The sequence below is a fragment of the Xenopus tropicalis genome, chromosome 2 (genome assembly GCF_000004195.4).
Source record: "Xenopus tropicalis strain Nigerian chromosome 2, UCB_Xtro_10.0, whole genome shotgun sequence".
NCBI lineage: Eukaryota > Metazoa > Chordata > Amphibia > Anura > Pipidae > Xenopus > Xenopus tropicalis.
The window spans coordinates 49,045,407-49,061,852 of NC_030678.2; the positions used below are offsets into that span (position 1 = coordinate 49,045,407).

Consider the following 16,446-nt stretch of genomic DNA (forward strand, 5'->3'; position numbering starts at 1 on the left):
GTATCACCTTGTGCCTCTGTGTACATCACTGTATCATCTTTTGACTGAAAATTAGTAAAACTATAGAAAACAAAATGCAAGACTTTTTGATACAACCTCGCCTTTTTTTTGGTGCAGGTGCACCCTTTTTGGACCTGACCGGAACCCTTTCTTGACATAGCTGCGCCTTTTTTTATACAACCTCAAATTTTTGCGCCATAATTTTACAGAAGTTTCACAAAACAGTTCGCCAATGGCCAAATGCGAAAATTTGCTCATCACTACAAATAAATAATGTGAAAGGCTTTACAGTTTTGTGTGTGCCCTTTAATGCAATACCTGTACGTTTTCATTGCCTGCAGCAATATTGGCAACATATAATAACCTGTGGACCTTCAAGTATTATGAAAAGATGGTATTGTTGAGGATGCTGGGAGCTAAAGTTTAGAAAGATCCTTGACTATTTGTGTTGCTCTAATCGGTTTTACATTTTTTTCCATATTCTTTTACGGATCCAGAGAGCATTTAGTGCAGTTGTACAGTACTTCAAGCCTGTGAGCAATTTTATAATTCCAGGTTATTGTGGCCACTAGAGGCAGCCAAGCTAAATAAATGCCTAAAGAAGACTAAGGGAAAAGGGGGAGGATTACAGTAAAGCACACAGCAGCTTTCACTGCTATGAAATACCAAGCAGAGACCAGCTGCAGGCAAAGGAATACTCTGTGACAAGCCAGGAGGCAGTGGAATAGCCAAGCAGACAGTACTTGGGGGAGTGTGTGGACATGGCTCAAGCTCCACAGACAGGTAAGGGCACAGCAGGCACTCTGACAAGCATAGTTTGTTTGGGTTTTGGGTGGCATGGATAGTGTTACACTCAGAGGGCATCATGCATGACAGCACTTGCTAACTGGGTTAATAGTGGCACATTCTGCTTTTTAACCTGGGAGTCTACGCTGTTTTTTAGCTGATCCCAGACTTCACAGAAAGCAGCCTCTGCACCCCCTGTCACCCTCCACAACCACGGGCAGCAATAGGACAAATGTACCTACCAGCAAAGTCAGCGGCTGAATGAAATTAATTCAACTTACTGTAGGAATGCAGAGCCAAGCCTGTTGCTGCTGATTGAATGAGTCTCCCCGGGGTCCACTTTAATGTATGTTCAAGCAGTTTTGCTATTCTGCAAATAGACTTTATGTTTAGGGGGAAAACAATTACCAAAAAAAATCACTTTAGTTGCAAAATGAGATGTAAAAGTAGGATGGAATTTTAATTGTAAATTAAATACATTTTTTAATGATTTAAATATGCCAAATGATCAATGTATTATTAGCCACCTGTTATGATTGCTAAATGTGGAAGGTAAATTAATTGCACCCTACAGCTTACTATGTAATGTTTGCAAACAGTTTTTGTCATGGGTTTGTGAGCACCAATGCTGTTCCAGCCAATGAGACTCACTGTCTTCTGTTGTTCTGCTGCAGTCTGTCTGCCGAGTACAAGTTTTATGTGTGTATACTGCCTTTATCCACCTATTGGTTTCATTCTCTCATTTGTGTATGGTAAACTGGTCAGTTGTTTATTATAGTAGAGATTTCTAGCTTTATGATCTTACTTGCTGTTGAACTACAACCCTCAGAAACACAGGGAAGCCAAAATATGAGAAATATGAAAGTTGTAGATAGCTTCTAATTTTCAACAAGGCAGAACCAGTTATGGGCTTTATGAGTGGTTGGTCTGCTGTTAAAGCTGAATTTCATGGTCCAGTTTTAAGGGCAGATTGTCTGATGCTAACTGAAGTCTGGAATTTGAAGCAGTTATTAGGTTTTGGCAGGATGGCAGGAGAATCGATTAGAGGTGACTTTTGGGAACACAGCAACAGCAACAGAATATCCAGTAAAGGAGATCTAAGGTGCGTACTATGAGTGTCTCCAATCCACCTACAGCAGCTACTTCTGAACAGAGATCTGATTATTGTTATTGCATACAATCACCATACAACAGCTGCTGCAGAACGTCCTGCAATGGTGATCCACTCAGCTCACTAAGATTACATTCAGACAATATACACCAGCTGCTGCAGAACCTCCTATAATGAAGATCCACTCAGCTTATTGAAATTGCTTATTGACATACAGAAGATGCTGCAGAACTTCTGTCAAAGGAGATCCACTCAGCTTATTGAAATTGTATTCAGCCGGAATATAGCAGCTGCTGTAGAACTTTAGAAAAACTTTTGTGCTTTCAAAGATTTTAGGCTTTGTAGCAACAAATAAGTATATATTAACACATGAGTTATAATAACAATGCTACATTGCATGGATTCTTTATAGCTGGGCATTTTTTTCATAAATTAAAAAGAAGATTATAAATAAAAGAGAGAACCCCTCTATGAATATAACCCTTACTGCTAAAATGGTTTTATCAGCTTATTATTATACTCCCAGCAATAGTTGTGTGTCTGTGGTATTTGAGGCACAGAGACATTAATGATTATCATTATGTTTTGTGGCAAAATACATATATACTTTATTATCACTGTTTTCTGTTGTTAAATTACATTGGTTGATTAAGTTAAAATAAAAACAAGTGGGTGAGTTGCTTATGATGCCAAATGCACACAACTCAGAAGCAGATACATTTCTATTGCAATTGTGTCACTCAATAGCCCAGGTTTGGTGGGACCTGTGATACAAAACACTGACCATGTTGCATTACACCTGAAATTCAGCTGAAATTTCAGCTCTGCACAATTCATGTCTTTTCCATTTGAAAGGATAGTGTTGGGAGATACGTGGGGGGCTATTTGAGTTAGGAAATCAGGTGACTGTTCCTCCCGTGTGAATATACTGTATTTAGGATGCAAAGTTAAAAAAATTTCGTCATCTGTTTAACATAATTTTTCTGAAACATTACAAGTTACTGTCAGGGCAGTCGCTAGGGCACAGTTAAATATGAATAAATACAATTTATATATGCTACAAGCCAACAGCAAAAATGTTCTTGTCTTTCTGCATCATTTCAAATCAGGGGAGGAGGGACTAAAACATTGATGTTACAAATTGTTACAACTTCTCCACAACTTACAGACAGCATGCAGGAACTACATAGTCCACAATGCATTGCACTGCAATGTTCCTTTCCTTATTGGCATCATGTGTGCAGGGAATTGTGGGGTTTGGATGATGTACGCTGAGGACAGTCAATTTCTGTGTCAGCCAGATCAGCAGGAGAACAGGGGGTCAGGCTTAGGTGACTGTTCCAAACCATATTATTACATTAAAAATCATGAAAAGGCTGCATATTTTTTAATTTATGTATATTGCAAAGTTGCTTAATTATGTTTACTTTTCAAAAAGTAAAAGTTGTGTTTGGGTGGCGTTCCCCTTAAAATGAACTTTTAATATGATGTAGACATTTTGCAATTGGTCTTCTCTAGTTTGGAATCATAGCAGCTATCTGGTTGCCAGGATCTCATTTACCCTAGAAACCAGGCAGTGGTTTGAACGAAAGGTTGGAAGATGGATAGAAGAGTGCCTGCATAGAAAGATAAGGAATAAAAAGTAACAATAACAAAAACATTTTAGCCTCACAGATCAATAGTTTGTGGTAGCTGGGGTCACTGGCCCCCATTTGAAGCTGGGAAAAGGAGAAGGCAAATATTTAAACAAATAACATAAAATAAATAACTAAAACCAGTTGCAAAGTTGCTAGGAAAATGGCATTCAATAACATTTTAAAAGTTAACTTAAATGTGAACCACCCCTTTAAGAGAGATACGTGTCATGAAAAGAGCGTAGTGCAGTTTGCAAAGTGGACCTTTTTTTTACTTAAAATGCAGCATTTTCCCAAGGTTACCTGCGTAATTGAGGTTGTGCATGCCACATTTGTGGGCAGTGTGCCTACACAGACCAATGCAGTTCCCATGTGTGTGTTTGCAAATTGGTTGCAAATTGTTGTGGGGATTGTGTCATTTTGGTGTGTGGCATTACAACAACATCAGCATGCAAGTCTGCTGTGCCCATTGATGCAACGTTGTGTGGGAGTCACTGCCACATTTAGGGTGGGGGCAGCTCCAGGGTTCCCTAGCGGTAGTAGCCACAGTATTCAGCAGAATGTGCAAGATGGATGCAATGGCACATAGTGCAACTACATGGAGTCCCAGGGTTTGAATGCTAGAACCATTAATGTAGGCATCAATGAGTACCACATTCACGTCCATTCAAATGCAAGCATTTGGCATTAAATCACACAACTGTAAATACAGGTCATGGAACACCAATGTAGCTTTTATATTTCTACATTGTAGGTTGTTTCCTATATTACACACAATATTATAGTGTCATGTGACACTAAACACAGTTTTTAAGGATATATTTTACAGTTATTAATACCTCATATATATTATAGTTGAGATAATGTACATTGTATGCTCTCCTGTAAAGGTTTATTTTTTCTATTTTTTAGACTTTTTGAACATTGTACAATTACATGGATCCCTAAGCTGGCCAAACATGCAGCGATAAAACCGTACGAAACCTAGTTTTGTATGATTTTCAGGCCTCGTGTGGGCTCAGAATTATCGTCAATTGCGATCGGTCATTTAGTTGCTTGGACAGGTTAGAAAATGTAGGTCGTATAACAATAATACCTGCACATGTATTGTGTATTTGACAATGTCCTTGGGGAACCTACAGTGGAAGTCACTTTCATACGATTGGTGTCTGCCAACTATTTCATGTTCACAACATTCTCCAATCATCCTACTATTTCAGTCTGAATGTTAGCTTTAGATTGTTGCATTTAAACATACAATCGATATTCAAATGTCCATCGGAAGAAGATGTGTATGGCCACCTTTAGATTCAAGTTTTCTTATGAATTCAACTACAGCTTTGCTGTGCAAATGAAAACATATTTTTGGGAGCCCTTTAAAAAATTTCTACTATCATATGAAAGATATTTCAATGACAATTTCATTTTTTTTTAACCTTGTATCTGGGAGGTTTAAGAGCTTCTTTTTGGAAAAAAAAAAAGAAAAACATCCTACCCGTCAGTATTCTTGTCAAACTAATTTTAATGCTTTACAAGAAATGGAATTTCAGTAACGTATTATTTTGTTGAAATTTCCATTCTGACATTTACAACTTTTTCAGTAGGAATGTTCTGGTGCTTTATAAACAGACCCATAAATAGTCCTTGACAGAAACCACTGAAATCTGTTGGAAACATTTCTACCTAAAAGGTTTATACACAGAGCCCTTAATGTTAAACCAAGCACTTACATGTAAGAGAAACTTGAATTTGTGCTGCAGATTTTGGCCCGTTTTCCAGCCTTCTGTAAGGAAAAGCACAGGCTTTCCTGTAGGGAAGACATATGAATTGCCATGTAAGAACCTGATATTTAGTAATTTGCTGCTTGCACCTGCAATGAGGGGTTCTATTGGTTTTAATTAGAAAGAAATTACCTTTTCAGCAGAATAAAAAACAAATCACTGTGATAACAATTGTAAGCAAAGCTGATCAATAGTAAAGCATTTTGCAATTATATAAACACTGAAGACAAGGGGACAACGGTCCAATCAATCAGCACCGGAGCATTGCTAGGTCTACAGCAATTTAGCCATGATTAGAGACAGCAGGCAAAAAACTCTTTTCACTACAATGTGGACCCACATTTAAATCCCATAAACAGCACTTAGCATAGGCCTGTTACTGGCTGATTTACTCCCTGCTGCTTATGACAACAGCAGAATCTAAAACTTGATGATTTAGATGGATATTGCAAGATGCTTCAGTATCTATCCATGATCATTTCCATTGGGATCGGGTTTGACAGTTATAGAATTACAGAGATTTTTCATGCATTTGTTTGGGAGCCTTCTTGGGTACAGTTTGCTCTATACAGTTCCTACTGGCTCAGAACTAGAGGGACAACATGACAACTTTATATTTCAGCATATTGAAGTACAACTTGTATGTGGTAGCAGCCGCATGTTATTAATGAGTCTAATTATAAGTAGGTTCTAAGTCAGGGATAGGATGTTTGTGCTGTTCCAGCATTTAATGAACTACAGCAGTGCTGTCCAACTGGCGGCCCGCGGGCCGCATGCGGCCCGCGACCCCCCTCTGTGTGGCCCCCCACCTGTCTGGCTGCTTTGATGGCTTACCTTTGAGTAAGCATTAAATGGTATCAGTACTGAGATTAACTGGCCCCCTGCATGGTTCTCACCTCAGATTCAGGCTGTAATCCCCCTGTATTGTTTAAAAATGTAATCCCCTGTATTTTTCACACCTTTTAATACCTGCATTGTTCACCCCCTGCAGTGTTCACACCTCAGGCTCAGGCTGTAATCACTCCCATTGTTCACGTCTTCACACCTCAGACATAGGTACTGTAGGCAGAGTATGGCACATACAGCCAGCATAGGGCAGGTAGAGTATGGCACACACAGGCAGCATAGGTCAAGGAGGGTATGGCACACACAGGAAGGGTAGGGCAGGCAGAGTATGGCACACACAGGAAGGGAAGGGCAGGCAGAGTATGGCAACACAGTCAGGGTAGGGCAGGCAGAGAATGGCACACAGAGGCAGCATAGGGAAGGCAGAGTATGGCACACACAGGCAGGGTAGGACAGGCAGAGTATGGCACACACAGACAGCATAGGACAGGCAGAGTGCTGCCTGTGTGTGCCGTACTCTGCCTGTCCTATGCTGCTTGTGGGAGGTGAACCTGGCAGGGGTTTGTTGTGGGAGTTTGTTAGCAGTTGGAAATAGCCATTAAATGGTCCCTAAGGTGTGTAATTATGTACTGGGGGTTGCTCTGCTATCCACAGGGGAGGAAGAGGCATATGGAATTTAAGGGTATATCTTAATATGACATAATTCTTTCACAAATGAATGATGGTTGATATCCCCACAGTAAGGACCAAGCATTTGGGATTTTGCTGTGCTACCACCATTGTGATAAAATAGGTGTGGTTTGAAGTGGGTGTGGTTTCAAAAAGGGGAGTGGTCAAAACTGGCTTCCATTAGCGGCCCTCCACCATGTATGCTAGAGAAATTCCGGCCCTCGGCACCGTAGAAGTTGGACAGCACTGAACTACAGTATATTATTCCCTGCACCTACATAGATTTGATACTAAAGTTAAAAAACAACTTTATAGAAGCTGAAGTACAATACATTGCCTGATGGGTCTAAATACATATTGTACAAAAGGAAGCCCAGGGCTGCATCTTGCACCAAAGGTTTAAGGACATCAGTGCCAGACATACCAGCAATATAATTATTATTATTATTAACATTTATTTATAAATCTAAACTAAACCTCACTAGTTCTTGTATTTAGGATGACATCTACCTGGTTTTGAGTTAGACAGCCTGGCTGGTCTGGTCCTGGGTTCTGAAAACTGGAAATAATAAAATAAAGGCAATCATACCTGAGCACTTCATCTGACAAAAGGCATCATTTACAAACATAGGTGCTAAGCAGCCCAAAGATAGTTGGCTATAGGAACTGCTGATTGCTGTGATGAAATGGACTGGTCAATTTAGCGCATATCTAAGTAAATCAGTCCCACTATTCCCAAAAGTGTATTGCTGATTAGTATATTGGGGATGAGTATCAGACAGTATGGGCTTTGCACTTTTGCTGACCCAATAGGGCAGATTTATTAAATATTGAGCTCAGACTTCTATAGGTTTCCTGTGGTATTTCAACTCTCAGTGATGCACTCTTTGGGGACAGTCGGTTATTGGAATTTAATGATGAGGGGCGTTGTATGGCTGGTCATAGCAACTATTACCGGCCACACATATTATTTGTTTTAATAACTTATTGGAAGGTGTTAATTCTTATGTTATTGTGACAGCATGATAGTCAAGGTGCATCTAATTATTGCATATGCTGAAAGCTGGAAAAAGCAGGGTATCAGAGCTTTTGCAACTGTATCTAAAAAAAAAACCCCATACCCCTACATCCCACCCCCCCTTTGCCCATAAACATCGGGAACAGTGACGTCAGGGGCAGGAACAGTGATGTCGGGGACAGATGGTAATCGTCATGGGCCAGTGCGCTTCTCCTGTGCGATTGGCTGGATTAATGCCCGGTTTTCATGTTGTTTAAAACAAGGCAGAAGGTTTTGGACTGGATACCTCCTTGAAAAACTGGGCTGTCCAGTTAAAAATGGGATGAGTGGTAACCCAAATCACAGGTCTGTACTTTCACCCAGGAATATATACATATACATGTCTAGATGTAACCTTTAGCATAGCATTGCTCCATGCAGACACAGATTGCCATTTTAGCCCCTTGTGTCAATGTAACTGGATATTTAGCAGCATGATTTCAAGGGGATTTTAAAAAAGTGTGCATTAAAACAATTCCTATAAATTTTCTAATATTCAGCTTGAGTTCTCAGCAAAGGAAAACAGTTTGTTTATTCAAGATTCTTGTCAGTTGCAGAAGCCTGAGCACAGCTCTATCTCACTGCTCCATTTCCTCTGTATTACTATTATTATTAGCACAGTTTATTTATAAAGCAGCATTTTCCACAGCTCTGTACAATAAAGCAAGCAGGAAAACCAGTGCAACAGGCACACAGGAGAAAGTGGTTCCAGAGCTTCAACTGTGAGGCCAAAATGATCTCTATGTGACCTCATGTCTATTCAGGAAAAGTAGTGTGAATGTATCACTAGGGGATCACTAGGGAAATAACTAGGGACAAATGTCCATGGCTCACAATGCACCAAAATAGTTGTAATTGTAGTTGGGAATGGTGTTTGATTGTAGGTTTAACAGAGCACAACCACCAGCAGAAAGCTACCTATATGTACTGGATGAATTATAGGTCGTGTAAACCAAAAAATAACTTTTTGTCTAATGTAAGAAATTGTAATTGTTTCCTTTTTAGTGGCTTTATAGTTATTTGTAATGCCATTGTTGCTGAAAACAGGATTTGTCTGTCCTTTTACATTCCCCTTCTCATCCCTGGCGGTTCTGACAATGTAGAAGAAACCAGCGTGTTAGCAAGACCCGCGAAGAAGGATGCAAGATAGTGCCAGCAGCGCAGAAACATTTACTAATAACTTAAATGGCAATGACACACAAGGAGATTTCTCTTCTAGTGGCGGCGACTAATCTCCTCGAATGCTTTTCTACCCATAGTCAAAATATTACCAACCATTTATCCTCATGTATTATGCTGCTATTTGTCACTTACACGTTAACCTTGTTAATGGGGATTGAGTTAAACATTAAACTATTGCTATTCACACACTGTATACCTGTTACACACAGAGAATCCACACACAATACTGAATGTTTCAGGCTAGGTTGGATCTTGTTGTTACAAGACAGTCACTGCAACAATTCAGTTTGGGTGTGAACCTCAGCTTCCTGTTAGGCTTCTCACATAAACATCTGGTAAACCGGTTACTCAAGGAATGCTAGTTATGTGCAGTTATTAGAGAAATTTAAGGGAGAATACCATATTTATCATTTCAACTTTTCCTTAATTATTTCTGCCATAAGTACACATTACCTGAGAGTGTGTTTCTCTGCCCAGAATTCAGTCCATATCTGCATTTTTGCATTTAGATATAATGCAATGTATATGGGCAAAGAAGGCCACAACTTACAAAAGAAGCAGGCCCTGTGACTGCAGTGGGGCCCAGTAGTGTAGAGGGCCCAATAAGGCCCTAAATAATTAGAAATGTCTATATATCTTGGTAGAGTAGGTTGACTTACCAATGTCTTGGGGGCAGTGTTGTATTTAGGTCCGGACCAACCAGTGCTCCCCCCAGCTGACGTAAGTGATGTCACGCGCACAGCTGCACGTGATGCCACTTCCTCTACAAGCAACGTTACTTCATCCATGTGACATCACGTTCTCCTCCGACCCTTCATCCCCCCCACCTATGCTGCTGGATTTACACAGAAGTATCTTGCAGTGGCTGGGGAGTTTATTTTTAATTTTTCGTAAAATGTCTTAATCTTTTTTTAGATTATATAGGCACCCAAGGGCTGCCCCCAAGGCTTCCACCATAGGCACATGCCCTTGAGTTCTTATATTTAAATACGGCCCTGTTTTGGGGCCCTAAATTGAATTAAATGTGGGTCCCAGTAACTTCTAGTTATGCCACTGAATGAATGCCTGTGAAAAAGCCATGCAAGTTCCATTGCACTAAAAAAATGTATTTCACAGGAGTTCTGTTCTGAAGGATAGCCACTCTATCATAAGCTGCCATACTTCTCACCCACATGAGGAATTATTCATAGGCAGACAAAATCCAATAATAAACATTAATGGGGAATGTAATAAAGGTCTGTAACAAAAAAAAATTGCACAAATAAGAAAAACAAAAAAAATCACACTGTAATATTCCTCTTTAGCTTTTTATTGCATTGTGGTTTTAACTGCATATTTCACACTTTTAGAGTATGCTTGAAGGTGGCATAGTCTTTTGGAGCAAACATATCTTTTTCAATTACATACATTGTGCATTGGTGCAAACTATAACATTTGCAATCTTTCTTCCACTGTTTGAAGTGGTTGCACAAGGCATACATTTTCACATTGACATTTACATTTTTAAATTTTTTTACATTACCTTGTTAATTATGGAGACGATTCAAATAAGCCTCAGCCTAACCTAAAGTCCAGAACAACTAGTACATCAGCTGCAAATTCAGGGATGGCATACACATATTAGACAACATTGTATCACACAAAACAGACCAAAACAGAACAGAAAAAAAGGAGATTAAAGCTTTAATAGTGCTTTAATGTCTCCAGTTGTAGAAACAAAATAACAAAAATACATGTTGTGACCCACTGCAGATTGGGTCTATTCACGGTTTAGCACTCTACCTGCAAAGGTTAATTTTCAGGTTGATTACTTCATACGTGAATGGAATATATACTGTATATAGGGGTTCAATTACAATTCCCCAAGCAGTGTAAAACGTGTATAAAAAAGCCCTCAGTTGGAGAAACAAGAGGATGTACAGCAAGAATGGAAAGTGCAATGTAGTTTCAGACCATGGTTGGATTTATGAAAGGAGCTTATTTATCAACTCATGTAAAATTTGACTAGCGATAACTGCTAGTAATGTTCCTAGATTCCCCAGTTCGATTTTTAATAAATCAGCCTCATAATTTTAAGGAGGATTAGGAAGGTTAATGTTCTGCCTAAAGCAGTTTTTTTTTTTACAAACTGTGAGAACGGTGCTACATTATTTGGCCAAATAATATGACATGGGTCCTCTCTTTGTTGCTAAAAGAGCCTTTACCCTATTTTCATTAGAAGGAGATTCCAGATGTTCATTTGGGTTGAGAAGTTCTTTATTTTCCATCTCTAAAATCAGATTTTGTTTAGACCTTACTTTGTGCATGGGACTGTAATACTGCTAAAGCAGTAAGGGACATTCACCAAAGGGATAGGAAGTACAGAAATGTCAAGAATATTATATTATGATGTAGTGGCACCTGTGTCCACAAGGATGGCCTTGGCCTAAATAGCCAATTCTACTAATTAGAACTGTGTCCACATACTTTTGCAATGTAGTGCATTGCCCTCTGCTGTGCTGAAGGCATTCCATTAATGGAAAACACTGTATATCTAGCCTAAACCTATTTAAAAAAGGCTGCACCTCAACCCTCAGGGTAAGGGAGTTGGTGCAGGGCTCTGTGTACTGCTAAAAGCTAGTAGATGACTCGAGTGTTATCCTACCAGACAGGGGTAGCACCATGTAACCAGTAGCTGATGCACAGATAAGCATGTCAATAACAAAAAACTGCATTTAGTCAGTGTCAGACTGGGGTGTGCTGGGCCTACCCCTGAGCACGTGTACGTTCTTTGGCACGATTGGGGGAGGGAGGTGGGGAGCAGGGGAGCACTGTGTTTTTTTCGTGGTGCCCCGTTGGCCCATATCAACCCTGCATTTAGAGTCTTCAGTCACAAGAATGCCTGTAGTTATTATAACTAATGTTACATCGATAACATGAACTTGTACTGGGGCTTATAATCAAACAAAAAAAAGTATTATCTAAAAAGCCTCAAACAAAAACACAATGATCCCTCAAATCACTGCAGCCAAACACAAGCAAAGTAAAAACACAGAAGGTATGCTACAAAACGAGTTTTATTAGGCAAAAGGGTGTGTGTTTGTGTGGTTTATTTGGCATGAAGTCAGAGCACTCAAGTCTGGAAATGTTAAGCTACAGTACATTTCATAGCACACTGCTTGCCGCTGTCATCCTTAAAAGACAAATGGTTAATGGGAGAATTGCACTTTCTGTTACACAGAAGGTCACTGTTGCCTTGAGTGCAAACAACTATACAAGGCCACTTGTAATGTTATTTTTAAGTAACTTTCTGATTTAATGGAATAGGTGGTCAATAGGTAGAGGTGGTTATAATGCCATGTGTATTCTCATAACACATTTATACAATTTAAAAGGCCAAAAAACCCAATGCATTTTAGTGATGAGCAAAAGGAGCTTAAAGTGATGCTGACATGTAACATATGAAAAACAATAAAATGAAAATCATTTTTCTACTAAAAAAAAAAGAATGGCCAAAATCTTCTTTTTGTAGAAAAGTCCTAAATTATACTGTTTACATACGCACGCATTGCGGAACCATTACACCATACAATATTGCTAGACAATAATTATATGTAAGTAATTTCCTGGAAATACATTGTAGGTCCCCCAAGGATATTGTCAAGTACACAATAGATGCACAGATATTATCGTTATCTGACCAAAATTTTCTAACCTGTCCGACTGATTTAAGGACCGATCACCATGGTACGAAAATGGTCAGGATGATAATTCGGAGCCCACAGACAGTTATAGTGATGCGTATATGGGAAGCTTTTGAGATTGAGTAATGCAAACGCCTATGTCAAAATACGGAATTTTGCAGTGAATCCATGCCTGGCGAAAACATTTGCTCGTCACTAGTAATCACTGATTGGTTGCTACAGTTGGTTTATAAATGAGCCCGATCAGACCAGTGAGGGGCCAGCAATTAGTTTGATATGGTACAGAGTTCAGTAGATGAGTCTGAAGTAAAGATAGACAATAACACTGCCCTGTATGGGATGGCGTCACGAAAGAAACCATTACTTAATAAGGACCATGTGAGGCTGTGGTGGTTTTGTGGTCAGATTAGATCAACATAGAATTTCTGGCCAAACTTTAAAGCAAAATATGTTGTGTAAATCTAACCATGGACACACCTCATAAAACATCATACCTACAGTATTTTGCCAAAAACAGAAGGCAGAATGACGATGCAAAATATAGGGATACACTGCTAGAGGTACTTTGTGAATATATGGAAGCTTTGCCTAAACAATGATTCCATGTAACACTGGAGTGGCTCAGGAACAAAAAGGTGAATGCTCTTCAATGATGCACAAAAGAGGTGCACAAAAAACATCTGTTTAACTTGAACAACATGGAGAAAATCTTCATGGAATGTTGGGTCAATTCTATACCAAACAACGTGCAAGCTTATACAATAATACGAATATAAAAAATACCAGTATGTCATAGGTAAGTAAGTAATATGAATAAAAAAATATGTCATAGGTTTAAATAATATTACTGGTAAAAGCTTTATGCAGCACAGATGAAGGAAGCATTACATGTCATTTACTTAACCCCTGCCATAAACGGTGTTAAGTAAAGGGCTTATAGTTTGCTTATCCTTTGCATAAATGTTGTATAAATAGGGATGTGCTGGTAGGGGCATTTTACTGTTCTGACTTGTCTCTCTTGGCAATTGGTTGGCTTGAACTTGCCCTAAATTCCTTGCTATGAACTTAGTGTGGGTGCCTTTTAAGATGGTGTAAAGATATTAACATATTAATATATAGTAACTAAAATGATATATTTTACATTATACATTTTACAGAATGACAGAATGGTGGGGGGAGGAGTTCCATCAGACCTTTATTTAACCCACCACTTCAGAGGAATGTACTTGACACCTTTGCCCTTAGCAAGGTCTCCTGTGATTGGCTGCAAATGTTGCCACTTTTTTGCATTTTGCCTCTCCTCTTCATATTGCAGTCTGTCACTCACACCTCTGCCTGATTTTCCATGAGAGAGTAGTTTAAATGTCAACACACATAGAACAAATCATTGTACACTGTCTGGATTACCAATGTCCCTTGGTAGAAAATAGTAGGCATAAAAATTCCATACCTTACCAAAAAATCTGATTCTTTTGATTCCTGCTCAAAACCTTTCAGTGTGCAATAGGCTTTTATTAGTAGTAAAATGAAACAGATAATTCCACAAGAACAAGTAGACCTGCAGGAAAGGCAAACATAAAAACAATGGGTGAATTAGTAGTGATATTATATCTAGCAGAGTCTTATAGACCAAGGACTCGACTTGGTTTACCTTTAATCTCAATAAATCCCTGGAAAGAAAGCCATCAGGTATAAATGAGGAGAAAAGCAGAGTGTAGAGGGAGAACTGACAGCTCATGCTAGAATGAACAGTCTCGATAAAGTCAGCATTTGAAATATGGACAGAACAATTGAATACCAAGGAGGGCCATGACCCATGCCAACACAAGGCCGGTATCAAGCACATCCATTATTGTAAGAGCAGTTTGTTCTGGATAATGTAGACGTTTATGAGTTACACTAAATCTCTGTATTAAAGATTCAGATATTAGAGATTTGGGTATTCTGAAAAAATGAGTGAATTGCATGGTTTCAGCAGATGATACTTTTGGGTGACTCAGTAGTGGTTTTAGTGACACTCCTTTAAACACCAGGGGTTTAACCCTGGCTGCCCAGTTTTATTGGAAATAGTTTGCTCTAATTCAGTATTGTTTACTTTTCTGCCTTTAGTGTAATATGTCAGCTGGAGATAATTAGGCATTGATTAATTATCCCTGGCAGAAATGTTATAGAGGCATTGCTGCTGCTTGTACAACTGTATGTTCCCCCACTATGTGAAGATATCTCTTCCACTTCCAGTGGCTAAATATTTCCTCTAGATGCTAACAAGGTAATTTAATAAAAGTCAGTAATGGAAAAATATTCCATATCCAAAAATGGTTGACTTGAATACATTTTCCTGCATAAATTTAATATAGCTTTATTGAACCCGGGAGCTGTTTAGTGACCACTTCTGCCAGTGGAAGAAAGATTGCGACTGTTAATGTTTGTACCAGTGTTTATAATAAAACTAACTGAAAAAGTTATGTTTGCACCAAAAGTTTATGCCACCCTCAAGCAAGCCTCAATAGTCACAATGCAATAACAGTCTAATGAAGATTATTAGATTGCAAATAATGTGAATAACATGTGAATTTTAAGTCTGAAAATTTGTTTTGCCGATACGAGTTTTATTAAGTTTGCAAATTGCTGTGTGTGGAGACCTCTTATAACCTGCTCTTATTTAGCCCCTTTTACCAGTGTGATAAAGGGTTCATTCTCCCCCACAATTCCTCTGACTTCTCTGACACCAATGTGCCTCCCCCCGTCTGCCTGTCTTGAACTGAGCGCTGCCTAATGCATTTCACTGATATATCAATTTGCCTGACTGTTCAAAAGATGTTAATTTAAGACATTCTATACCTGCTTTCCTTTACTCTTAATACGAAACCCCACTATACACACTCCTGCTGCTGCTGTTGTTGTCTACATATTCAGAGCTATGATATACTAAATCAAATAATAATCAAATAATTAAAAAAAATACATGGTTAGCTCTCCAAAGTGCAGCATAAAAACACTAAAATAGAAGACATTAAAAACATAATTTGGTATAAAAAAGATGAGCGAAGATGTTAGCCAAATTTGATAATGGGATTAGATTCTAAAAAAGTTCATTTAGAAAGTATGGGATGATTTCCAAAGACTTCAGTGTAATGGGTAAAGTTAGAGCTTGCTATAAATATATTAATTACCAGCCCTACATAGAAACTAAGAGAGGAGCTGGTTTATAGACATATAGGGATTTGCTAGGAGGCAGCTGTAAGCAAGCACAGTTCTAAAGTAGTAGTAAATGGTGAGTTTGACTGCAGTACATGTATATGATTATAACCATATTACACAAGTTCTGCCTTGTAATATTGTAATAACTAAACTAGCCTTACACCTACTACAAGCATCAGTAACCAAAGGTATATATATAGCAATTTACACATGATTGCATTTATACTGCTGCAAATACCTTTAATAAAAAACAGCAATTCACTTTTTTTAAGGTATTTATTTAAGACTTTTTTCAACATTTAACATTTTACAAACAAAACAACCCAACCTTACAGCATTGTTGTCCATGTTTTGAGTGATCAACAAACTTCATTCCATATACATATTCACCTGCATAATAAAGGGTTATGAGGATCAAATACCATACAATAACACCTTTGTAGTAGGTAAGATGGGAGGGTGGTTCCTGGGAGTCAGGCAGCACCACATCTGGATT

The 16,446-nt window shown here is 38.7% G+C and overlaps 1 protein-coding gene across 1 annotated transcript in view; it reads left to right on the plus strand.

Moving 5' to 3' along the window:
- Positions 1 to 630: 630 nt before the first annotated feature.
- The window catches only part of pitpnm3 (PITPNM family member 3), a 269,381-nt gene continuing 253,565 nt past the window's right edge, over positions 631 to 16,446 (plus strand). Inside the window, exon 1 of the mRNA XM_031896774.1 lies at positions 631 to 783. Coding sequence (XP_031752634.1) covers positions 762 to 783 — 22 coding nt within the window. The 5' untranslated portion in view covers positions 631 to 761. The remainder of the gene's footprint in view (positions 784 to 16,446) is intronic.